Source organism: Nanorana parkeri, unplaced genomic scaffold (genome assembly GCF_000935625.1).
Source record: "Nanorana parkeri isolate BGI_ZX_2015 unplaced genomic scaffold, ASM93562v1 scaffold85, whole genome shotgun sequence".
Taxonomy (NCBI): Eukaryota; Metazoa; Chordata; class Amphibia; order Anura; family Dicroglossidae; genus Nanorana; species Nanorana parkeri.
The window spans coordinates 860,964-879,648 of record NW_017306353.1 but is presented as its reverse complement, the minus strand read 5'-3'; the positions used below and the strand labels follow the sequence as shown (position 1 = coordinate 879,648).

The 18,685-nt window shown below is 43.7% G+C and overlaps 1 protein-coding gene across 1 annotated transcript in view; it reads left to right on the top strand.

The window, feature by feature from the left end:
* The window catches only part of CRAMP1 (cramped chromatin regulator homolog 1), a 48,255-nt gene extending 32,559 nt beyond the window's left edge, over positions 1-15,696 (top strand). The window contains exons 10-20 of the mRNA XM_018552364.1: positions 2,709-2,886; positions 4,041-4,222; positions 6,548-6,616; positions 7,890-7,971; positions 9,530-9,625; positions 10,287-10,471; positions 10,581-10,637; positions 12,584-12,812; positions 13,245-13,403; positions 13,504-13,649; positions 15,529-15,696. Coding sequence (XP_018407866.1) covers positions 2,709-2,886; positions 4,041-4,222; positions 6,548-6,616; positions 7,890-7,971; positions 9,530-9,625; positions 10,287-10,471; positions 10,581-10,637; positions 12,584-12,812; positions 13,245-13,403; positions 13,504-13,649; positions 15,529-15,696 — 1,551 coding nt within the window. The remainder of the gene's footprint in view (positions 1-2,708; positions 2,887-4,040; positions 4,223-6,547; positions 6,617-7,889; positions 7,972-9,529; positions 9,626-10,286; positions 10,472-10,580; positions 10,638-12,583; positions 12,813-13,244; positions 13,404-13,503; positions 13,650-15,528) is intronic.
* Positions 15,697-18,685: the final 2,989 nt, after the last annotated feature.

Sequence of the window (18,685 nt, the reverse complement as noted above, 5' to 3'; positions counted from 1 at the left end):
AGCCAGGAAGCTGGCTCCGCGCCGTTTGCCTGACCAATCGGCAACTAGCCGGGCAAACAAATATGATAATATGGTGACACGACCCCCACCTTGCAGACAAATCATTCCCCTCACATAGATCCTCAGCAACAGTCATTACCGTACCAGTTCCTTGGCCAGCTGGGCAGACAGCGCTTTCCAAGCTCTCCCGGTCTGCCCACGTCTCCTGTGTGCACAGTGCCAGCCCTGCCTGCTTGATGTCTGAATGAGAGCTCTGGGCAGTCTGCGCATGTGCAGTAGCAGGCTTGGGGCTGATCACGTAGGCGCTGTACACACAGGAGATGTGGGCAGATCCGGGAGAGCTTGGAGAGCGGTGTCTGCCCAGCTGGCCGAGGGATATCTGTGGTACGGTGATGAATGCTGCTGAGGATTGATGTGAGGGGAATGAGGTGTCTGCAGGGTGGAGGTTGTGTCACCATATTGTCATATCTGTTTGGCCGGCCTCGATGCCGATTGGCTGGGAAGCCTGCTTCCCGGCCAGTCAGCAAGGAGTCGGCTTCCCGGGCAATCAAGAAGCCGGGGGGTGGGTAATGACATGCCGCCTGACTCCCTAATTGCCCGGGAAGCCGGCTCTATGCTACCAGAAGTACCGGTATCGGCGAGTACTGAAATATAAATATCTGCACTCGTACTCGATACCGAAAAACCGGTATCGGTGCATCCCTAGTTTTAATGCTTTAATTGTATCAGACAAATTACAGCATTACACAGGGACACACTGCCATCTTCAGGCTTCGGTGGCTTTTGCACGCTGACACCGTTGACTTTCCCAGCAACTGAGGTAAACTTTCAGCGTCTGGTTATACTGCCACTTCAGAAGGATTGGACACTGGCAAACATAAGAACTGCAGGCCAGCCCAGGATAACCCCTCCTTACTACCAGTATGCCTCAGTTTTCTACTAGTATCCCAGGAAGATGGACACCTTTTTCTTCAGCTCTGCTGTGTAAAATCTAACCTATTTTTGGTAGCACCTTTTTTCTTAATCTGTTACTGCTATAATGTTAAAAGCTAGGAAGGCTAGATAATGCAAGGTCTATCATCAGTTGTGAAAGCTATACTTCACTTGGTGTGAGTCTTAGGGTTTCCAGCCCTAGAGTTTCTTCTTGGAACAAATCCTCTCCTTCCTGCAGCCGGGTCTTGCCCAATATTTTGGTTTCTTCCATTCCTCTGCCTCGTGCTAGTTCACCCAAAGGAAATTTTCCTCCATTGCCTGGGTATGGTTTGGGCTATGGCACTCTATCTCTCAGCTACTGCATTTTTTCCAGGAAGACTAATTCCTCTTGCTTCTTTTTCCACCATCTTTAGGTGGCTCAGGCAGACCAATATCCATGCATATGATCTCAATCTGGTTCAGCCCTTTCCTTTCAAGGTGCACTCAACTAGATCTGTTAGTGCTTCTTGGGCTTTTCAACATCGAGCAACTTTCTCAAATTTGCAAGGCTGCCCCCTAGTCTTTTGTTCACACATTCTCTAAATCCTCACAGGTGGATGCTGAGGCCTCAGCTGATGTCAGCTTTGGGTGCAAGGTCCTTCAGTCAACTCTCTGAGCTTCAGGTAGTTCCCAGTTCTCTGTTGCTTTCTTGGGCCTGTTGGTGTTTTTTTTTTTGCTGCATTGCCCACCCCTCGGTTGACTTCTTTTGGACATCCTGAAGATTAAAGACTTAGCCTATGCCTCAATGGAAGAGAAAGAAAATAGGATTTTTGTAATGTCTTGAAAACCTTTTCTTGGAGTCCATTAAGAGACACAGGTCCCACCTCCTCTGTGTTTATGATCATAGTTTCTGGAATGCTTTGCTGCCAAACTGAGGCATGCTGGAAGTAGAAGAGGTTATACTGGGCTGGTCTACAGTTTTTTATGTTTGTGTTTCCTCAGTGAAGACTTTATCTTGTTTGCTGTTGACCGGTGACCACTCTGTTTTAGGTTCCAAGTCATTAGTGTGGATCAGAGCTGTTAGTGACAGCCAGGTCTGACAGCTAGCAGCCAGCTTGGCAGGTACCCGTCAAAGGAAGGATGTTTAGGAACATATCCTTGACACAAGGGATCGTGCTAAGGAACATTATTATAATGAATTTGGATTGTGGCATAAAGGTGTTGGGCACCAAACAAACATTTGGTTGCTGAATGGTATCAAAGAGCACAGTGGGTGACCAGGTGATCAGCACTACCGGAAGCGTCTGTTCTTCAGGTGGCAAGTTCTCTTCAGTAGAGCGACGTTTCATGACGCAAGCAGTGGGAGAGGTAAGTATTTTTGTAAATGTTCTTTATAGGGAATCGTATTGCCCACATTTAGATTTGAGTGAGTTCCTGGTGCTGTAAAGTAATGGTAGACTATTCCACTGGTTTACTTTTCCTGAAGAGGATCCTTGGATGACCCAGCTGATGGACAACCAATAGAAGGTGTCTTTATCACCCCAGTTTGTGACGTAGAAAGGGCCCTTTTCTGCAGGGAAGAAGATAGAGGACCTGTGTGCAGCATGTAACCAAGGATTTTGGTAAGTAAAAGGAGGTTTTAGCTATGTCCGGAGGTCAGCTTTTAAATAATCTATTTTGAAAACATTGAAGTAGTCTATTAATATGCAAAGAGGGGGAGAACTGTAAGAATTCTTCTTAGTTGACATTCAAAGGAAGTTGCATGTTTTCTAAGTAAATGTTTTGCCTGTTTTTAGTCCTCGCAGACACCAGAAACAACCTCTGTTGCCACTTCCCTTATGAAGCAGCCAGTTCAGGAACAGACCCTCACTCCACCTGGTAAGGTCATCACCCTGCTGTCTCGAAACCCTGACTGTCTGAGGACGCAGCCTGCACACATCCACACAACGTTCTCTCCGCCTTCTAATACCTCAGGTGAGGGGAATACTTGGTAATATAAGGCCCCATGCACATGGCAAAGACAATACATGCGTCCTGGTGCGTTTGAAGCTCCTTTATTAATGCTTTTCTATGATTTGAATGCACACCTAGGCGTTCAGCAGCATCTTGGTTCAATCAGTCCAGAAGCGCTTACCCAAACTAGACATTTGTGTCCTGGGTCAATTTATCCCAGTTTTACGCAGCTAAACATGCCTAAACTTTTGTGTAAACACGACTAAGCCCAGGAACAGCTAAACCTTTGAAAAAGTGATCTGGGAAGCCTAAAGTTACCATATAACTTCTTGTGCTTAAACGGAGGTGGCTTGTGTGCATGAGGTCTGAGTTATAAACTGCACAAATTGAAGCTGTTCATGCAACTCTGTATTAGTAAATGGGGTGAAAGGCTCAACGAATTTGCCTATGTGATGTTAGGGTGGCCACAATGTCTGATTTGGGTTCTGATTTTATTTAGCAGATCAGACAATCCAATAGGCAAGGACCTACAAATGCAGCCCGTTTAAATTATATCCAGTCAGGTAGACTCTTGCACTGCTCAGTTGTTGGCAAACTGTATTAATTTGACAGGGCATGTATAAAACCATATCTGATCTTGTATGGCCATTATGAAAGTTTTGTGAGCTGCTTGGTTTGCTGCAAGTCATATTTTATCTTTTGCATAACGTAATTTTAAGTTGCTCAAAGTATTAGATTGTTTCCAATCCAGGAGCTGTTAGTGTGTAAAGTCACCTTCAGTTGAAGCTAGTGAATCTTTGAGGCGCTGAGGGCTCTCTTTCATCAGGTCCTGGCAAATGGTGTAGAAGAGAAAAATATACTGAAGTGATGAATATGGAGTGATACAAAAGGGTGATTTCAGTGGAACAAAACAAAAGGACTTGGCCCAGACACAGTTTTTGGTAGCAAGTAAAAACCTTTGTGGGCTCTGGATTTATGCCCCTTAAGCCCCAAAAATGTCTTAACTTTAATTGTGACTTTTATTAAACTAGTTTTTAGGCTTTAAGCAGCATTTTTGGCACTTTCCTCCTTTCACCCCTAGCCTTTTACTAATGGCTAAGTAATCTTATTGTGGTACAATCAAGTGTGAGTGCATTTACCAATTATATATGGCTGATATATGCTTTTTCCTGCAGGTTTCAGGAATTTATCTCGTCCCCTTGTCTTCGGTGGTCCCTTGGGGTCTGTAACAACCAGCAGCGATGGGGCAGTTTTTGCTGTTCCCACCATGCTGCCCCCTAACAGTCGGCACACTAAGATCTCTTCCCCAAGCAAAGATACTGAGGTGACAGGCCGCCAGCAATTGGATGCTATCAGTGTGAGTACCAAATAAATATGAAGGTGACAGGGATGCAAATATATACATTTTTTAAATTTTATGTGTGGAGTGCCTTTTACAGGGGGAAAAAAACGTACTTTAAGGCCCTGTTCACACCTTTACGTTTTGTTGCGTTTTCAACGCTCTATGAACGCTCTACAAAACGTACAAACTTGAAAATCCCATTGTTTTCTATGGGTATGGTTCACACCTTTCCGTATTTCAGCGCGTCTGAAGAAGTACATGTACTTCTTTGGGGCGTTTTGGTCTCGCATTTCCATTGGGATACAGCCAAGTAGCCCTCGGAAACGCGCGTTTGGCACGTGTTTTTTTTACCGCGCATCGCGGTAAAAACGCGCGACAAACGCGCATATTCAATACGCCTAGGTGTGAACCCACCCTAAGGGGGGATTGACAAGCAACTTTCCAACACTACCAAGCACCAATCTATTATAGATCATTCTGCATTTCAGTTGAAAAGGATTTGCGACCACTTTTGTGTTTGTTGGCAGCCTGTGGTTAAGATGCAGAGAATTATCACTGTTCCAAGCTAATGTAAGGACACATGCCTCTGGAACTCAAAGTGGCGGCCTAAAAGGACCTGACCACACTTCATAAACTCAAAAGAAAAGCAGAAATTTGCACACCGATGTCCGATCTCCGATCTCATCCAAGTTTATTAAACACGACCATGGCGTACTGCAGCCCTGCCTGAGACCATCCCTTTTTAATGCATTTCACCCAACGTGTACTTGATCTGAGATTAAGCCTCTTATAGGTAAAATACGTTGGTGGCAGACCCAGCAATGTACCATGTTCTGGGAACCCCATTTCATCTCTTATCTTTTGATGGCAAATAATATTTTTACTGAGTATAATATTTTTACTGAGTCTTGGAGAATCATTATTCCAGATAAATTTAAGAAGTTCCCTAGTAATTAGTCCATTCAAATGGGTTTGATCGTATTCATTAGTGTCTTTGTTGGAGAGCCTCTGACTATTGTTGGTTTATTATGTACCATGACACTTGGCCAAATTCTTTGATTTCTTTGGTGAGATTTGGAAGGGAAATTATAGGGTTTGTTATGTAGAAGATCTAATCTTCTGTTTATGCGGTGACTTTGTGGTGGTTGTTTCCAATCACTGGGCCTTGAATATCTGGATAGGAATACTTGTTAAAGATCGTTTTTGTAGAAATAATGAGGAGAGCAAGTTATATTTTAGCATTTTCACACATTTTCGATGCATTTAAAAGGCAATACAGTGTTGCCTGAAGCTTTCAGAACCACTTGTGAAACAGTTTCATCTTTTTGTAGTCTGGTCTGCAAGGAAACGCTTGAGGCAATACCTTGTGAGCATTTGGATCATGTTTGCGGAATGCTGCTATTGGCTTGAATTGCTGTACTTGCCAAGCTTTGCAAGTTGCCAATGCCTGCCAAATGTTGCAAGAAATATTAAAATCAATGCAAACACACCATGAATTGTATGTGTGTACTAGACCGTTCTTTGTGTTAAAGGTAAGGCATTGGTTTTGAAAGTGTTTGTGGAGCTTCAATAATGCAAAGCAAATGCGGGTGAACGAGGCCTCTGTGCCCAACACTTTCTACCATAGTAGCTGTAACTAAACAGCATGGTGACCTTGCGAGTGGGGTATTTGGGAACATTTGAGATTGTTTTGGGGCTTGTTCACTGTGCCTGTTTCCAGATAGTGTGAAGGAAGAAGGTATGACTGAAAAATCTCCCAGAAATGCAAAAAGAGGGACAACCCACTAGATACTACTAATGGAACTGTTGATCACTTACCTTTGCTTCATTCACTCCTGCAAAATTTGAAACCCAAAGGTTATTCCCACATCACATCACTTTGCATTCCGCAAAGATTCCTGTTGGTAGTGAGAATTTGCAAGTGACCAGATCGCTTGAAAATGCAGAGGATACACATAACTGATTTGTATATGTCGCTCCCTCACTGGCTTCAGTATCAAGGCGTCAGGCGACCTTGCAGGCAAAGTCTGGGTCTACAGAGAGTGCCACCTTGGTCTGCTAGTTGGCGAGAATGCAATACTTGTAAGCAGGTGAGTGTTTTTCCTCCCTGCTGTGTCCTCCAAAACGATTCTGGCCAGTTTTCCAGCAACAGGATTGCCAGTGTGACATTGCCCTTAGTGTTAATGTTGTTAATGGAAGAAGACGTCTGGAGTGACAGCCTGTTGTTGATTGGCTGAAATTCTGTGGCTGTCTGCAGCTTTTTTATTTTTTTGTCTTAACATTGCAGTTGTGTTTTTTCTTTCAAAGATCACAAATCAAATCTGTCTTTTCTCCCTTCAGTCTGATTTCTTCTTGCCGAAGCCCAAGAAACAGAGGAGCAGGCATCTTCGGAAACCTTTAGTTGTCCAGGTAAGATTCTGCACTGGGGCTCCACTTTGCTCATAAAATCGAGACATTTTGATCATAAAATAGAGGAAAGCTGATTGTTCTTGTGAATGACTAGAGCAAATAAATGCAGTACTGCTGTGGCAAGATTTATAAAAAGGCTGGCCTACCCAAGACCCTTTGTCAACTGGCTTCCAAGGCCAAATGCAGGGTGCTTTGACATCAGCTTGAGCTGCTCCTGTGATAAGAGTGTATTGCAGGTGCGTTTGACCTGCATTTGCGTTCCCATAGACTTGTATGGGTAGAGAAGCAGTTCTGAAGTAAGTACAAGCCTAGGGCTGACCCTAAAGCTGATAATACAGGCAGTTATAAAAAAAAAAATGAACTTAGTTATGCACTTATTAATAATTAGGTGCCTGTTCACACTTATGATATGCATGAGCACATTGTTTCCCATAGGGGAGGAGCGGTAACCAGGCTGTACTGCTTAAGTGCTGCAGAATAAAAAGTCAGGTGACTAATCTGTCTCCCCTGTGTACACGTCTAACAGTTTTGGCAGACACAAAAAATTAATTTAGGATTTTCATACACTTTTAACACAAATCCCCAATCTCGAGGAAGTAAGGCACCTTTAACCAGGTTTCCAGCCGATGCTGCTGTACCTCGAAAAATTCTATATTGCTGACTGTGATGTTGATCCAGTTACTTTAATATTTTTTCAGTCTACCTTTCTAATTTATAAACATGCTGAGATGCAAGAGGTATGAAGGCAGAGATAACCATGAAGGTAACATAGGAGGTCATCATTGCAATCCCCTGTGTCTGTCTTATGCATAATTGTCGGGATCCGCTTCAGCTGCGGCGTCTCAGTATACCGCGAGCAGCAGCTTGCGGTATACTGCGGCGTCTCAGTATACCACGAGCTACTGCTCGCGGTTTACTGAGCAGGGGGTGACGGGAGGACGCTAGTTTGTGTCCTCCCGTTACCCTAAGGAGAACTATGGGGAAAAGCCTTAACCCCATAGTTCTCCTTTAACACAGTCCATGTTGTTAAATGTGGGGTCATGTCAGGGGATGTCTTTTGCCATCACACCAACCTCCAGACAGGAACCAGCTGTTGTGATCTTAACTGACTCAGACCTAATATCAGTAGGTTGTCATGGTAACTGCTATATTCTGGTCAAGCCACTAAATTATCCTATGAGTTCTTCAGGTGCTACAGTGAACGCTCAGTCTATCTAAAGCTCTGTGCAGACGTTAACCACTAGACATTCATTCTGACCTTTTTCTTTCACAGAGAACACTCCTCCCACGGCCGTCTGGCAGCTCCTTGCCGCATGTCTGCTCCTTTTCAATCCTCTCAAATTCAACAGTAGCAGGTAATTTCAAGTGGTGACTGTAATACTTATCCTGGAAACATAATCAAACTCATTCCGCAAAGATAAACTGTGCACATCTAAAGACAGACATGAATATTAGACCGCAGTTTGGTCATACATACAGATGACTTCTGTCAAATATTTGCTTTGTTTAGGCTAATTCACACCATATGCATTGGGGCTGCTCTGGTCGTTGTTTCAGTACAGCTCCAATGCAAGACAAGGAAATTTGCCTTGTCACGGAATAGCTCAGTTCACACCACCACGTTGCAACGGGAACCCGATGGTATGCACTGGCATGTTGTACCTTTTTTTTTTTTTTTTTTTCAGTGCAGCGGAATGTGACATGGAATAACCGCTTTGCACCTGTCTGTGTCCCTAGAACTGAATGAAATGTGACCAAATAAAAAGTACCTGGTGCATCATCACTGTGTCCGGCAACTCACATCAGACAATGTGCATTTAGTGCAGCGGCTGGTGTGAATTGGCCCTAAATGAACCACTTGGAGACATGCATGCAAGTCTTGCACAATTATTCCTGTTTAGGAGAGTGGACACAGAAATCCAGACCAGACAATAGCAATTATGGACAGAGACTCAATTGGCTGGTATGGGTTTCCGTGTCTAAAGGAGACAGTCAAGGTTGAACTGTGACATCCAGAAACAGCTTGAGAAAAAACACCCTATAAATGTAAGATGAGGGAGTGGGCACCAAAATGGAGAGAAGACAAAAGGATATAATTGTTATTCTTACTTTCCCGGCAAGTGCTCTTATTAATAAATTCACAAACAAATGTGTGGCTGCCTGGTCTTTGAGTAGACTGCGGTTTCAGATGAAATCCATTCCTGGGATGTTAGCTACTGTATTTTAAGGTCAAGTCAATTGCTCATATTAGTTACAGTAGGTCACCAGCTAAAAAGTCGTGCGTTTTAGGATTTCTTTAGACATTGCCCTTTCTGTGTGAAAATATATTGTGTAGATTGTATGCTGTGATTTGAAGATAGCTAAGACGTGTTCCTGCTATATTTAGGTGATAAGTGTAACTATAATTGCAGACTGCTCTGTCTCCCCCATCCAAATCCCCTGACTTCTCATGACAGCTAGCAGTAAAATGTAAACCTTTGCCAAGCGGTAACACTGTTGGCTGCTTGGTCTGCCTAGGCCTATGCCAGTGTTGAAAGGCCTCTGCACTGACATTGTATTTAGCTTGTGGCTTGCACATGCATAAGGCATTGGTAGGAATATCTGTCCTTGGTGCCAATCACATCCATTGGTTTCTGTGACTGCCTTCAGGGTCTGTTCAAGTTTATCTGTATAACTCTGCAGACTACACACGCTGACGTATATTAGAGCGGAGACCTGTAAACACTGAAGCAGGCCTAGGTAACCCAAGCAGTGTGTCTTCATCAGATGTATGATATAAAGTGTGTGTGCATTTTGGTCTGGGGGGCATTATGTGAACCTGTTGCTTTGCCATAAGACATAATTGCACATGAAATTTTGTTTAGTCTCTTGCCTTTTGGTTTGGTCCATGTAATGTGTAATTTTTACTTGCAGGAAGAGGCTCCTTCAGGCCAATCCACTCCACCCTTGGTAAAGCTGTCTCCCAGCCGATTGTTCCCAAAGGGTTGGCAGCCTCAACTAGCAATACCAGTGCTCTAGCAAGTGAGTATTTTGGATGATGTATATATTGCGCTGTCAGATGTAGTCAGGATGCTGTATATATTGCGCTGTCATTGTTTCCCAAATTGTGGTTGGCCATGTGCCCATATTGATAATATTACAGTACTCCCTGTAATCCTAATGTTCACAGTTTTGTAGTGGGGTTTTTGCAGGACACAAATTGATTTTTCTTTGCGGCTGTTACATTTCCTTTTTTTTTTAACTAAAAAGTTGTATATTTGAGCTTTCTCTGCAAAAAAATACACTTCAATCTCTTCATAGCATCAGCTGTCTGTTCCCTGGGGTGTCTAGTGCCATGAATACTCGGCCCCTCCAAAATGTTCATTTGAGCACATAAAAACAGACACTTCTAGCATGTTCTTCAGTTCCTCTTGCTGTCACTGGTGACTAGCCATTAGATGGAGTGTGTACTGATAATTGACAGCTGCTTGGCATTGAGCACATTTATTTGCATCATTGGGCAATATTAATCTCTTATTTATTTTGCACATGCCTTGCCATGTACCCCTGGTGGTATGCAGCCCACACTTTAAGAAATAGATACTGTAGCTCACAGCATGTTGGTACAAGGTTAATTATATTTCAGATTGTTTAGCCCTGTATTAAACATAATGTTCTGCCCTCTTTTCAGGTGCTATTGACTTAGCTGCTAAAAGTGCTGGAATTATCCCAGGCACTTCATTACCAGTTCTCGAAACCGATGGCTTAGTAGGCATTGGTCCTTTGCCCTCAGAGGGTTTGACTGGAACGGTGGCAGACCACAATGTAGAGGGTACAAGTGGGGACCCTATACCAGCAGTGACTGTGTGCCCTGAGGTGAGCATAACCCATTTTACGTTCTATTTCCCAATTTTAATCATGCCAAAATTTTTCTTGAGCTTTGTTGTTATATGACTAAAATAGCATTGCGTTTTTTTTCCCTCAGGTTCCTTTCATTGCTCTTACTACACCTCCAGTACAAGAATCAGCCCAGCCATTTCAGGTATTTCCTCCTTCTTGTATAGCAGTAACTGACATTTAAAGTGACCCCTTTCTATCTCATTTTGATATCCAATCTAACAGTACTTATGCATTGAAGTTTGTTTTAAAGGAGAACTATGAGATGAGTGATTTCCACTCGCCTCATAGTTCTAGCCGACCTGTGACAATGAGACTGTCACAGGTCGGCTCAGTAGATCGGGAGGTGAGCGAACACATACCAGGTTCGCTCACCTCTCGATCCTGTCACGGCTCTCTGCCGTGACGGAGAGGGGCTGGATTCCCCTCTTCCCCGCTCCGATCTGCCAGCGCTGACTGGCGGAACGGACAGGGGAGGGGGCGGGTACAGCTGGCTCTGCCTCTAGATAGGCAGATCCAGCTGTCACTCATGCAGCTGGGCGGATCCCGTCATCTACGTCGGGATCCGCTGCGGCGTCTCAGTATACCGCGAGCTGTAGCTCGCGGTATACTGAGCTTAGGGAAACAGGAGGACGCTAGTTTGTGTCCTCCCGTTACCCTAAGGAGAACTAATGGGGAAAAACACTGACCCCATAGTTCTCCTTTTAAGCTCTTTTATTGAATTTTCTCTCCTGTCACAGCTATATAGCAAGTGTGCAAAAGGCTCTTTTACTTTCCCAGATTCATGCAGATTTGTATTCATGATGAATTCAATTAAGAAATTGATTTTTGTACTTGCCATCTGTAATCCGCTGTACAGCAGCCCAGATTAGGAGAGGGAGGGGCAGCACTAAAGACACATCAGAAATGCTACGTGCAGATGTCCCGATGAGGGATGTGCTGATTAGGGGGGTTAAGGCATGAGCTTATCATTGGGCTTCCAGTTCTTCATTGTCAAAGGATGGAGAGGTGACCAATCTGCTTAACTGCAGTAGAGAAAATCAGGTCTCCAAGCTGGCTGCACTGTCTGTCAGGACTCTCCAAATCCCAGGACTAGATGGGTAGACATAGAAATCATTTAGTGCATAAGACCACATATATTTATTTCAGCAGTGTATTTTGTTGTTTGCCAGGAATACAGATTTCATTACAAAGCATGACATTTTATAATGACCCAAAGTAACTTACTGTAAGAATTTTTTTTTTAAAGTTTTGCACCTCAATTTATAGATATTTGAAGAATGTCACCAGCACACCAATTTCTTGACAGTGAATGAATAGTCAATTATTGACGTATGCTGTCTCCCATTCTGCAATCGCTTTCGGGACCTGTTGAAGGCGAAGTCCGAAAGCGCTTGAAAAACTAGAGACGGCATATGTCAATAAATGACTATTCATTTGCTGTAAAGAAATTGGTGTGCTGGTGACATTCTTCAAATATCTATATGCTGGCTGCGCCAACCGTAGTAACTTTGAGCACTCACCTGCATATCTGCATGGGAATCCTGTTAAGGAGTGCAGCAAGGAACTTCTTTTCTATTCAAATTACAGAAAGGAACCATCTTAAGTTCCCCTGAAACTAATTTTTGGGATTAAACAAGTGAGTTGATTGATCTCATAAATGGCTACCTAGACCTAAAATACTGCTCTTTGATGGATTTAGCCTTTAATGTTAATCTGTCTTTAAAACATGCAAAGTGAGAGCACTTAAATACAAGCCCTGCATAGATGGCAGGATAGCAGGACAATTATGCCAAAATGGGGGCTCAGTAGCTCCAGGATCACACCAGGAATGACTTGGACAAAACTAAAGGCACATACAGGGGCCTTGCAATGCCTTCATTTTGACGCTGATGTTACTTTTGCTCTTTTCCAAATCTGTGACGGGTTCCCTTTAAACTGTACTCAAGAGTTCCGCTATGCATTAACGTGTTTCATATGTATTGCAAAGGGCATAATATACTATTAAGCTAGTTGCAAAGTTTACAAAATTGGTATTAAACGCAGTGATCTGTGTCAAAGCCTTCATTTTTTATGTGACGTCTCTTTCAGCCATCATCCATCTTGTCCTTACCTCACATTTCCCAGAGTCCTCTAGAGAATGGCCCTCCAGAGCCATCCAATTGCACGCCCAGTAGCTCCTGTCTGTCACCCCCAAATGTCTCTGCTTTGTTGGATATCTCCCTGCCTGGCCCTCCTGATGATGTCCTTTCACACGGCGAACCTGCAACACACATCAGTGATTCCATCATTGAGATAGCCATAAGCTCTGGACAGTACGGTGAGTTCACAGGTCTGCAATAATAGTTATGGATAGTTTTGTTATGGTATAGCTTAGTTGCAATAGAAAGTGTGTTTGAATAGATCTTTGCAGTAAAGTCATTTATCCAGGTCATGGTATAGCTAGTCACAATTACCTGGACTTGTTCTGTAACATTGAAGACGTTTCATAGCTTATCCAAGCCACTTCTTCAGTTAGAGTGAATGTCGGGAACATATTCCAGCATTTATATCCCCGCAGGTAGCTCAGATACCTTAATCCAATCACCTTGGAAAGGCAGATGTTGATTGTCCAAGAACAGGGTGGGAGATTTGAAAGTCACGGCGCTACCCTGTTCTAGTTGCATAATTCCATGCTTTGTGTCAGGAAAGTAGCACACCTAAAATAAAACATAATTATTATAAGTTTCTAATGCAGACGTTATTTTTCAAGGGGAAGCTGTGCCCCTGTCACCGGCCAAGCTAGGTGAGAACTCGAAGAGTCTTCCTTCCCCGTCCTCCAGTCCTCAACAGAGCTGGATCGCCTCCCCCAGCCATGACCCTCAGTGGTATCCCAATGACTCCACGGACTCCTCGCTCAGCAGCTTATTCTGTGAGTACAAGCGCATATATGGAGTACAAGCACATATTTGCATTTAGCGCTATATGTTACCATTCTTATACTTACCCTGGCACTTTCCCTGCTCGAGCAGCAAGCTTCATTTCTCCAGACAAGAGTAAGAAGATGGCTCCGTCCGCCACAGGAAACGCCAGTGGCACATCTCTGCTGGGCCCCAGTTTACTAGATGGAAGTTCTAGAGATTCCTTTGTGTCCCGTTCTCTGTCGGATGTTGTTGAGGTTTGTACATTTGAAAGTGTCATCTCTTCAAACTTGCATAAAAAGTGATTTTACATGTAAACAAAACATTAATCGTGTTATAACTGCTATTGTATAAACCTGTTGCCTTAAGAGGATAATGGAGACGGCCATTGTTGACCTCCTAAAAATGCAAGTTGCTGGACTTTTACTGTGAAACAAGTATGCAGATTAGAAAATCGGAGTAGAGTCAGAAGTCCTTAATTGCAAACATGTTCTAAGTTGATGACCAAAAGTATAAATGTCAGACAGACCAGTATGACTCTACACATGAATCTGACCACTTCCGGGTTCAGACGGCCATATCCCGGCCGGATGTGGCTGTGTAAACAGCAGATCAGGGGCTCTCTGTCTCTGTTTGGGCAGAGTGCAGAGGAGGCATTGGGGATCTAACAGAATAGACCCCCTGATGCCTCCATGAGGAATATCTGTCATGCCAAATATACTTTCACATAGGGGGTTGTCTTCCCCATTGGAACAGCAATAATGTTTCATTATGTTAAAAAAAATTGGAATGTGTTACAAAAATAACATAAAATATGTTTATTGCGACACAGAGCGAAAATAATAATTTTATGGTCATCATTTACTGTCCTTTAAAAAAGAGGAAGAGAAGCTAGAGGATTAAAGCACGGTGTCTCACTTTTGAATAACCAGATATCATTTCATTTCAAGAATGTTATAAGATTTCTTGATAATCTAGGGTCTTTACTTTCAGCATTGATATGCCATAATGCCATCTGTATACCTTGTTGCTTGGTGAGGCTCATGACTCAAATGGTCTGATAGAACAATGTACCATTCAGAGTAACCACTCATATTCCCCGTTTTTGTGTTAAATCATTTAGAGACGCTATTTAATTATTATAGCCAACTATAGCCAACTACTGACAAGCAAGAGTGGGCAGGTATTAGGAAGGTATTTGGTGAGGAGTATTGGCCAGTCCATCGGGTGCAGAACGCCTAAAGCTCTAAGAGACGATGGGCGAAATCAGCCAGTAGAAGGTGTCTAATCTCTGGGTCCCAGGTCTTTTCACATTTAGGTATAGATCCCAAGAAATTCACGGCCTTTTTTTTGTTACTCATTGGCCTGCAGAGGCACATAGTGGGGACATAGATCATAAGTGCAAATTGCTATTTTGGCATAACTTTGATTTTAAGTGAAGCAGTGCTTAACAGGAGTTTTGTTAACCCCTTAAGGACCAAGGCCTTTTTTTCATTTCACCTATGTTGTGGCAGGTACATTTTAAGGTAATGCTGGGGGTCCAAAAGACCCCAGTGTCACCTCTACACTTGAAATAAGCTATTGAAGTGCAGATCGCACTTCAATAGCTTATTGCTGAGCTTCAGGAGTCCAGCACTGACGGCGTTTGGGACCAGAAATGATGCAATACCCGTCGCTCCCATATGACGGGGAGGGGGATCAGCGAACGTATGTTCTCCTCCCCAGCTTCCCACTGAAACCCGGCAAGACGGTCCTGGGCCCGTAGGAGGGGCTGAGAGCCCAGGAAACAAGGGGGGGGGGCCAGGGGGGGGGGGGGGGCAGCCCGGTTACCGGATCGTAGAAGCGATCTGGCGGCAGCTAAGCCGCCAGAATCACTTCTACTGTAAAGCCAGTCACCGGCTCTACAAAACGGAACAGACTCACAGTGGCTAAAAGCCGCCGAGAGTCTGTGTAACCCCTTTAGACTTCATGACGGGATTATCCCGTCATAGGTCGTGATGGGGTTAAAGAGATTTATCAAGCAGAATATGGTGCATACGATATTCTTTTGGGTAGCGTTCTTTTTTTAAAGTGCCCCATAGTGTATTTATTTTGTTGTCCTTTAACTCTTTCTCGTCATCGTGCTTCTGCTTACAGGTTGTCGATTCACATCTGGCCTGCCTGATGAACGAAAACAGTATAGATTACATCTCGCGCTTCAATGACCTGGCCCAGGAGCTTTCTGCTACAGACACTGTACGCCGCGAAATTCCATTTGAAGCTGGAGCCACTGGGAGTGAGCAGCCCATCCGGGACTTGTCGTAACTTTTAGGGTTTAACAGTCGGGAGCATTCATCCTCTATAACAGCAGCTAAATGAAACGGATAGGATCTGTTATACTATTCAGGTGTATTGGTCTATATGGGCCTGTACAGCTTAATCGGCTATAAATATTAAGCGTTGTTTTATAATGCAGTATTTACACTTCACGGGACTTGGTCACAGCACGTGACGGCTTTGTTTTGTCATCTGTGATGGCAGTTCAGGATGTACAGTAAGCTGACTGCACAGTAAGCTCTGAAATGGTTTGATTACCATTGTCTGTGTATGTGACGGTAAGCAAACTTCTGCAGTGACGGCCTAATGAAGCTGCTGTGTACATAGGAAGCTGTTTTTGTTTTTCTTTCGTTTCCATTGAGGGACACAGGAAGTGTTAACCTTCGGGTTATACTGATGCCTACTGGAGGATTGGGCACTGGTCAACAAAAACATTATAATAGAGCCCAGGATAACCCCTTCTACTAGCAGCAACCTTGTTTTTTGATATTTTCCTGCTACAGCTACAGTATAGCGCGAGCTACAGCTCGCGCTATACTGAGACGCCGGAGCAGATCCCGACGTAGATGATGGGATCCGCCCAGCTGCATGAGTGACAGCTGGCTCTGCCTATGTAGAGGCAGAGCCAGCTGTACCCGCCCCCTCCCCCGTCCGTTCCGCCAGTCAGCGCTGGCAGATCGGAGCAGGGAGAGGGGAATCCAGCCCTCCCCATGTCATGGCAGAGAGCCGTGACAGGATCGAGAGGTGGGCGAACCTGGTATGTGTTCGCTCACCTCCCGATCTACTGGGCCGACCTGTGACAGTCTCATTGTCACAGGTCGGCTAGAACTATGAGGTGAGTGGAAATCACTCATCTCATAGTTCTCCTTTAAGACCCAGAACTTCCCTTCTTCCTAATGTAGTTTCAGCTTTTCACCTCAACCAGGACATAGTTCTCCCATTCCTCTGTCTGGCTCCAGTTCACCGGAAGGAACTGATGTGCTTCCTTCAGATATGGTCATAGTCATTCTGTATGGTCCCCACAAAGGTGAACCAGCTTCTTGTTCCACTATTTCTAGGTGGCTTAGAGAGATCATTATTCAAGCTTATGGTTTTAACCATTGGGTTGCACCCTTTTTATGTCAAGGCACACTCTACTAGGTCTGTCAGTGCCTTTTGTGCTCTTTGACATGAGGCTACTGGTTTCCAGATTTGCTAGGTTGCCACCTGGTCTTCTGTGCAGGCCTCATCTGATGCCAGCTTCAGGAGTAAGCTCCTTCAGGCATCTGTTTGAGCTGCAAACACTTGGCAGTTCTGTTGGTTTTTTTTTGGTAGTTTGTTTGCTGTGTTGCTCACCCCTCAGTTGGACTCCTTATGGACATCCTAAAGGTTGACACTTCCTGTGTTCCTCAATGGACAAGAACAAAAATAAAATTGTTGTACTCACCGTAAAATCCTTTTCTTGGAGCCCATTTAGGGACCTGTATTTTATAATCATGCTCTTGGTATTGCTTTGCTAGAAAACTGAAGCCTACAGGTAGTGTGTGGGGATGTGAGGTTTTCCCTAAACTGGCTTACAATTTTTATTCTTTGACAGCATCCAGTCTTCCTGTATGTGCAAGCATAACCCAAAGGTTATCACTTTCTGTGTCCCTCAATGGATTTCAAGAAAATGATTTTACTGCGAGTCTAAAAATCCTATTTATTTATTATTATTATTTTTTTTGCTGACAACTCCTGTCGGCCTGCTCTGGTTTACCAACTCTGGTTGAACACACAAATGGGAGAAATCCCAAGACTCTGAAGACAATGTAAGCCATAGTGAACTTCATCCATTAACAGATGGGCTTAGTGCAAAATATGCAAATTCTTTGTGTCTTGTGTGCTACGGACATTTTGTTTTTATACCTATCGAAGGAAAAGTCAAGAGGTAAAAAAAATGTGCTTCTCACTTTGTACATTGCATTAGGAACCCTCTTAAGTGGTGGAGAAAAACATTCATGCACCTGTAATTGAACTTGCATTGACACATGGTTGCAAAAGGAAATTGTTGGTATTGGTGTAGGATTCACAAAACTTTGCATGCGTTGAGAGAGTTTAAGACGGCTGCCAACATTGCATTTGAAAGGAAGCTGACACTTTTGAACAATTTAAATTCAAATATTAGAAGATCAGAAGGGGATAAAATCACAATATGGAGAGAATCTAAACATGGTGCACAACTTAGTCACTATTGCCAGTTTGCATAATAGGTAAGATACCATTGCCACCCTTAATGCAAGGTCACCTAAATAGGTTTTACTTCTACATATATGTTGTGCAAGGGTAGACAACCGTGGCACTCCAGCTGTTGTGGAACTACAAATCCCATGAGGCATTGCAAGACTGACAGGTCTATTAACAACTACAAAGCCCATAGTTCCTTTGCAAGTCATGCCTATGATATACCCTTTTTCAACCATGACTTGCAGTGTCTGGGAGGTAATGTGTTTTGGTATTCCAAAATGATCAGATAATTTTTAATTTAACCGCTACTATCCACAGCTACTTACTTGCTCATCTTTCATTTCAGGCAGGAAGTGGGCTTTTTGCTCTCTGTACATGATTGTCACCTCTTCACAATTGTTTTTCTGATAAGCTTAAGTATACACACCGCAGGACATGAATAGCAACGTTAATACAGCGTATGCAGTTGGAAGTGTTTGTATATATGATGCCATTGAGACTGTAGCGCTGAGTCCTCCTGGCATGACGATAACCCTGATTCATCAAGCTGCAGGAGCACTTAAAGTAGAACTGAAACCAAAACTTAGAATAAGGAGGGGTCCTATGTCAGCTTTTTTGTTTTGTCATTCCCAATCTCCCATTGGTGAGATTTCTCTTCGCTTCCTGTCCCATAGCCACAGCAGGAAGTGAGAGGAAACCCCTCCAAAATGAGGAAAATCCCAGGTGGTCAGCAGGATGCCAAGGACTAGTGTCCCCATAGTAAGATTTTCTA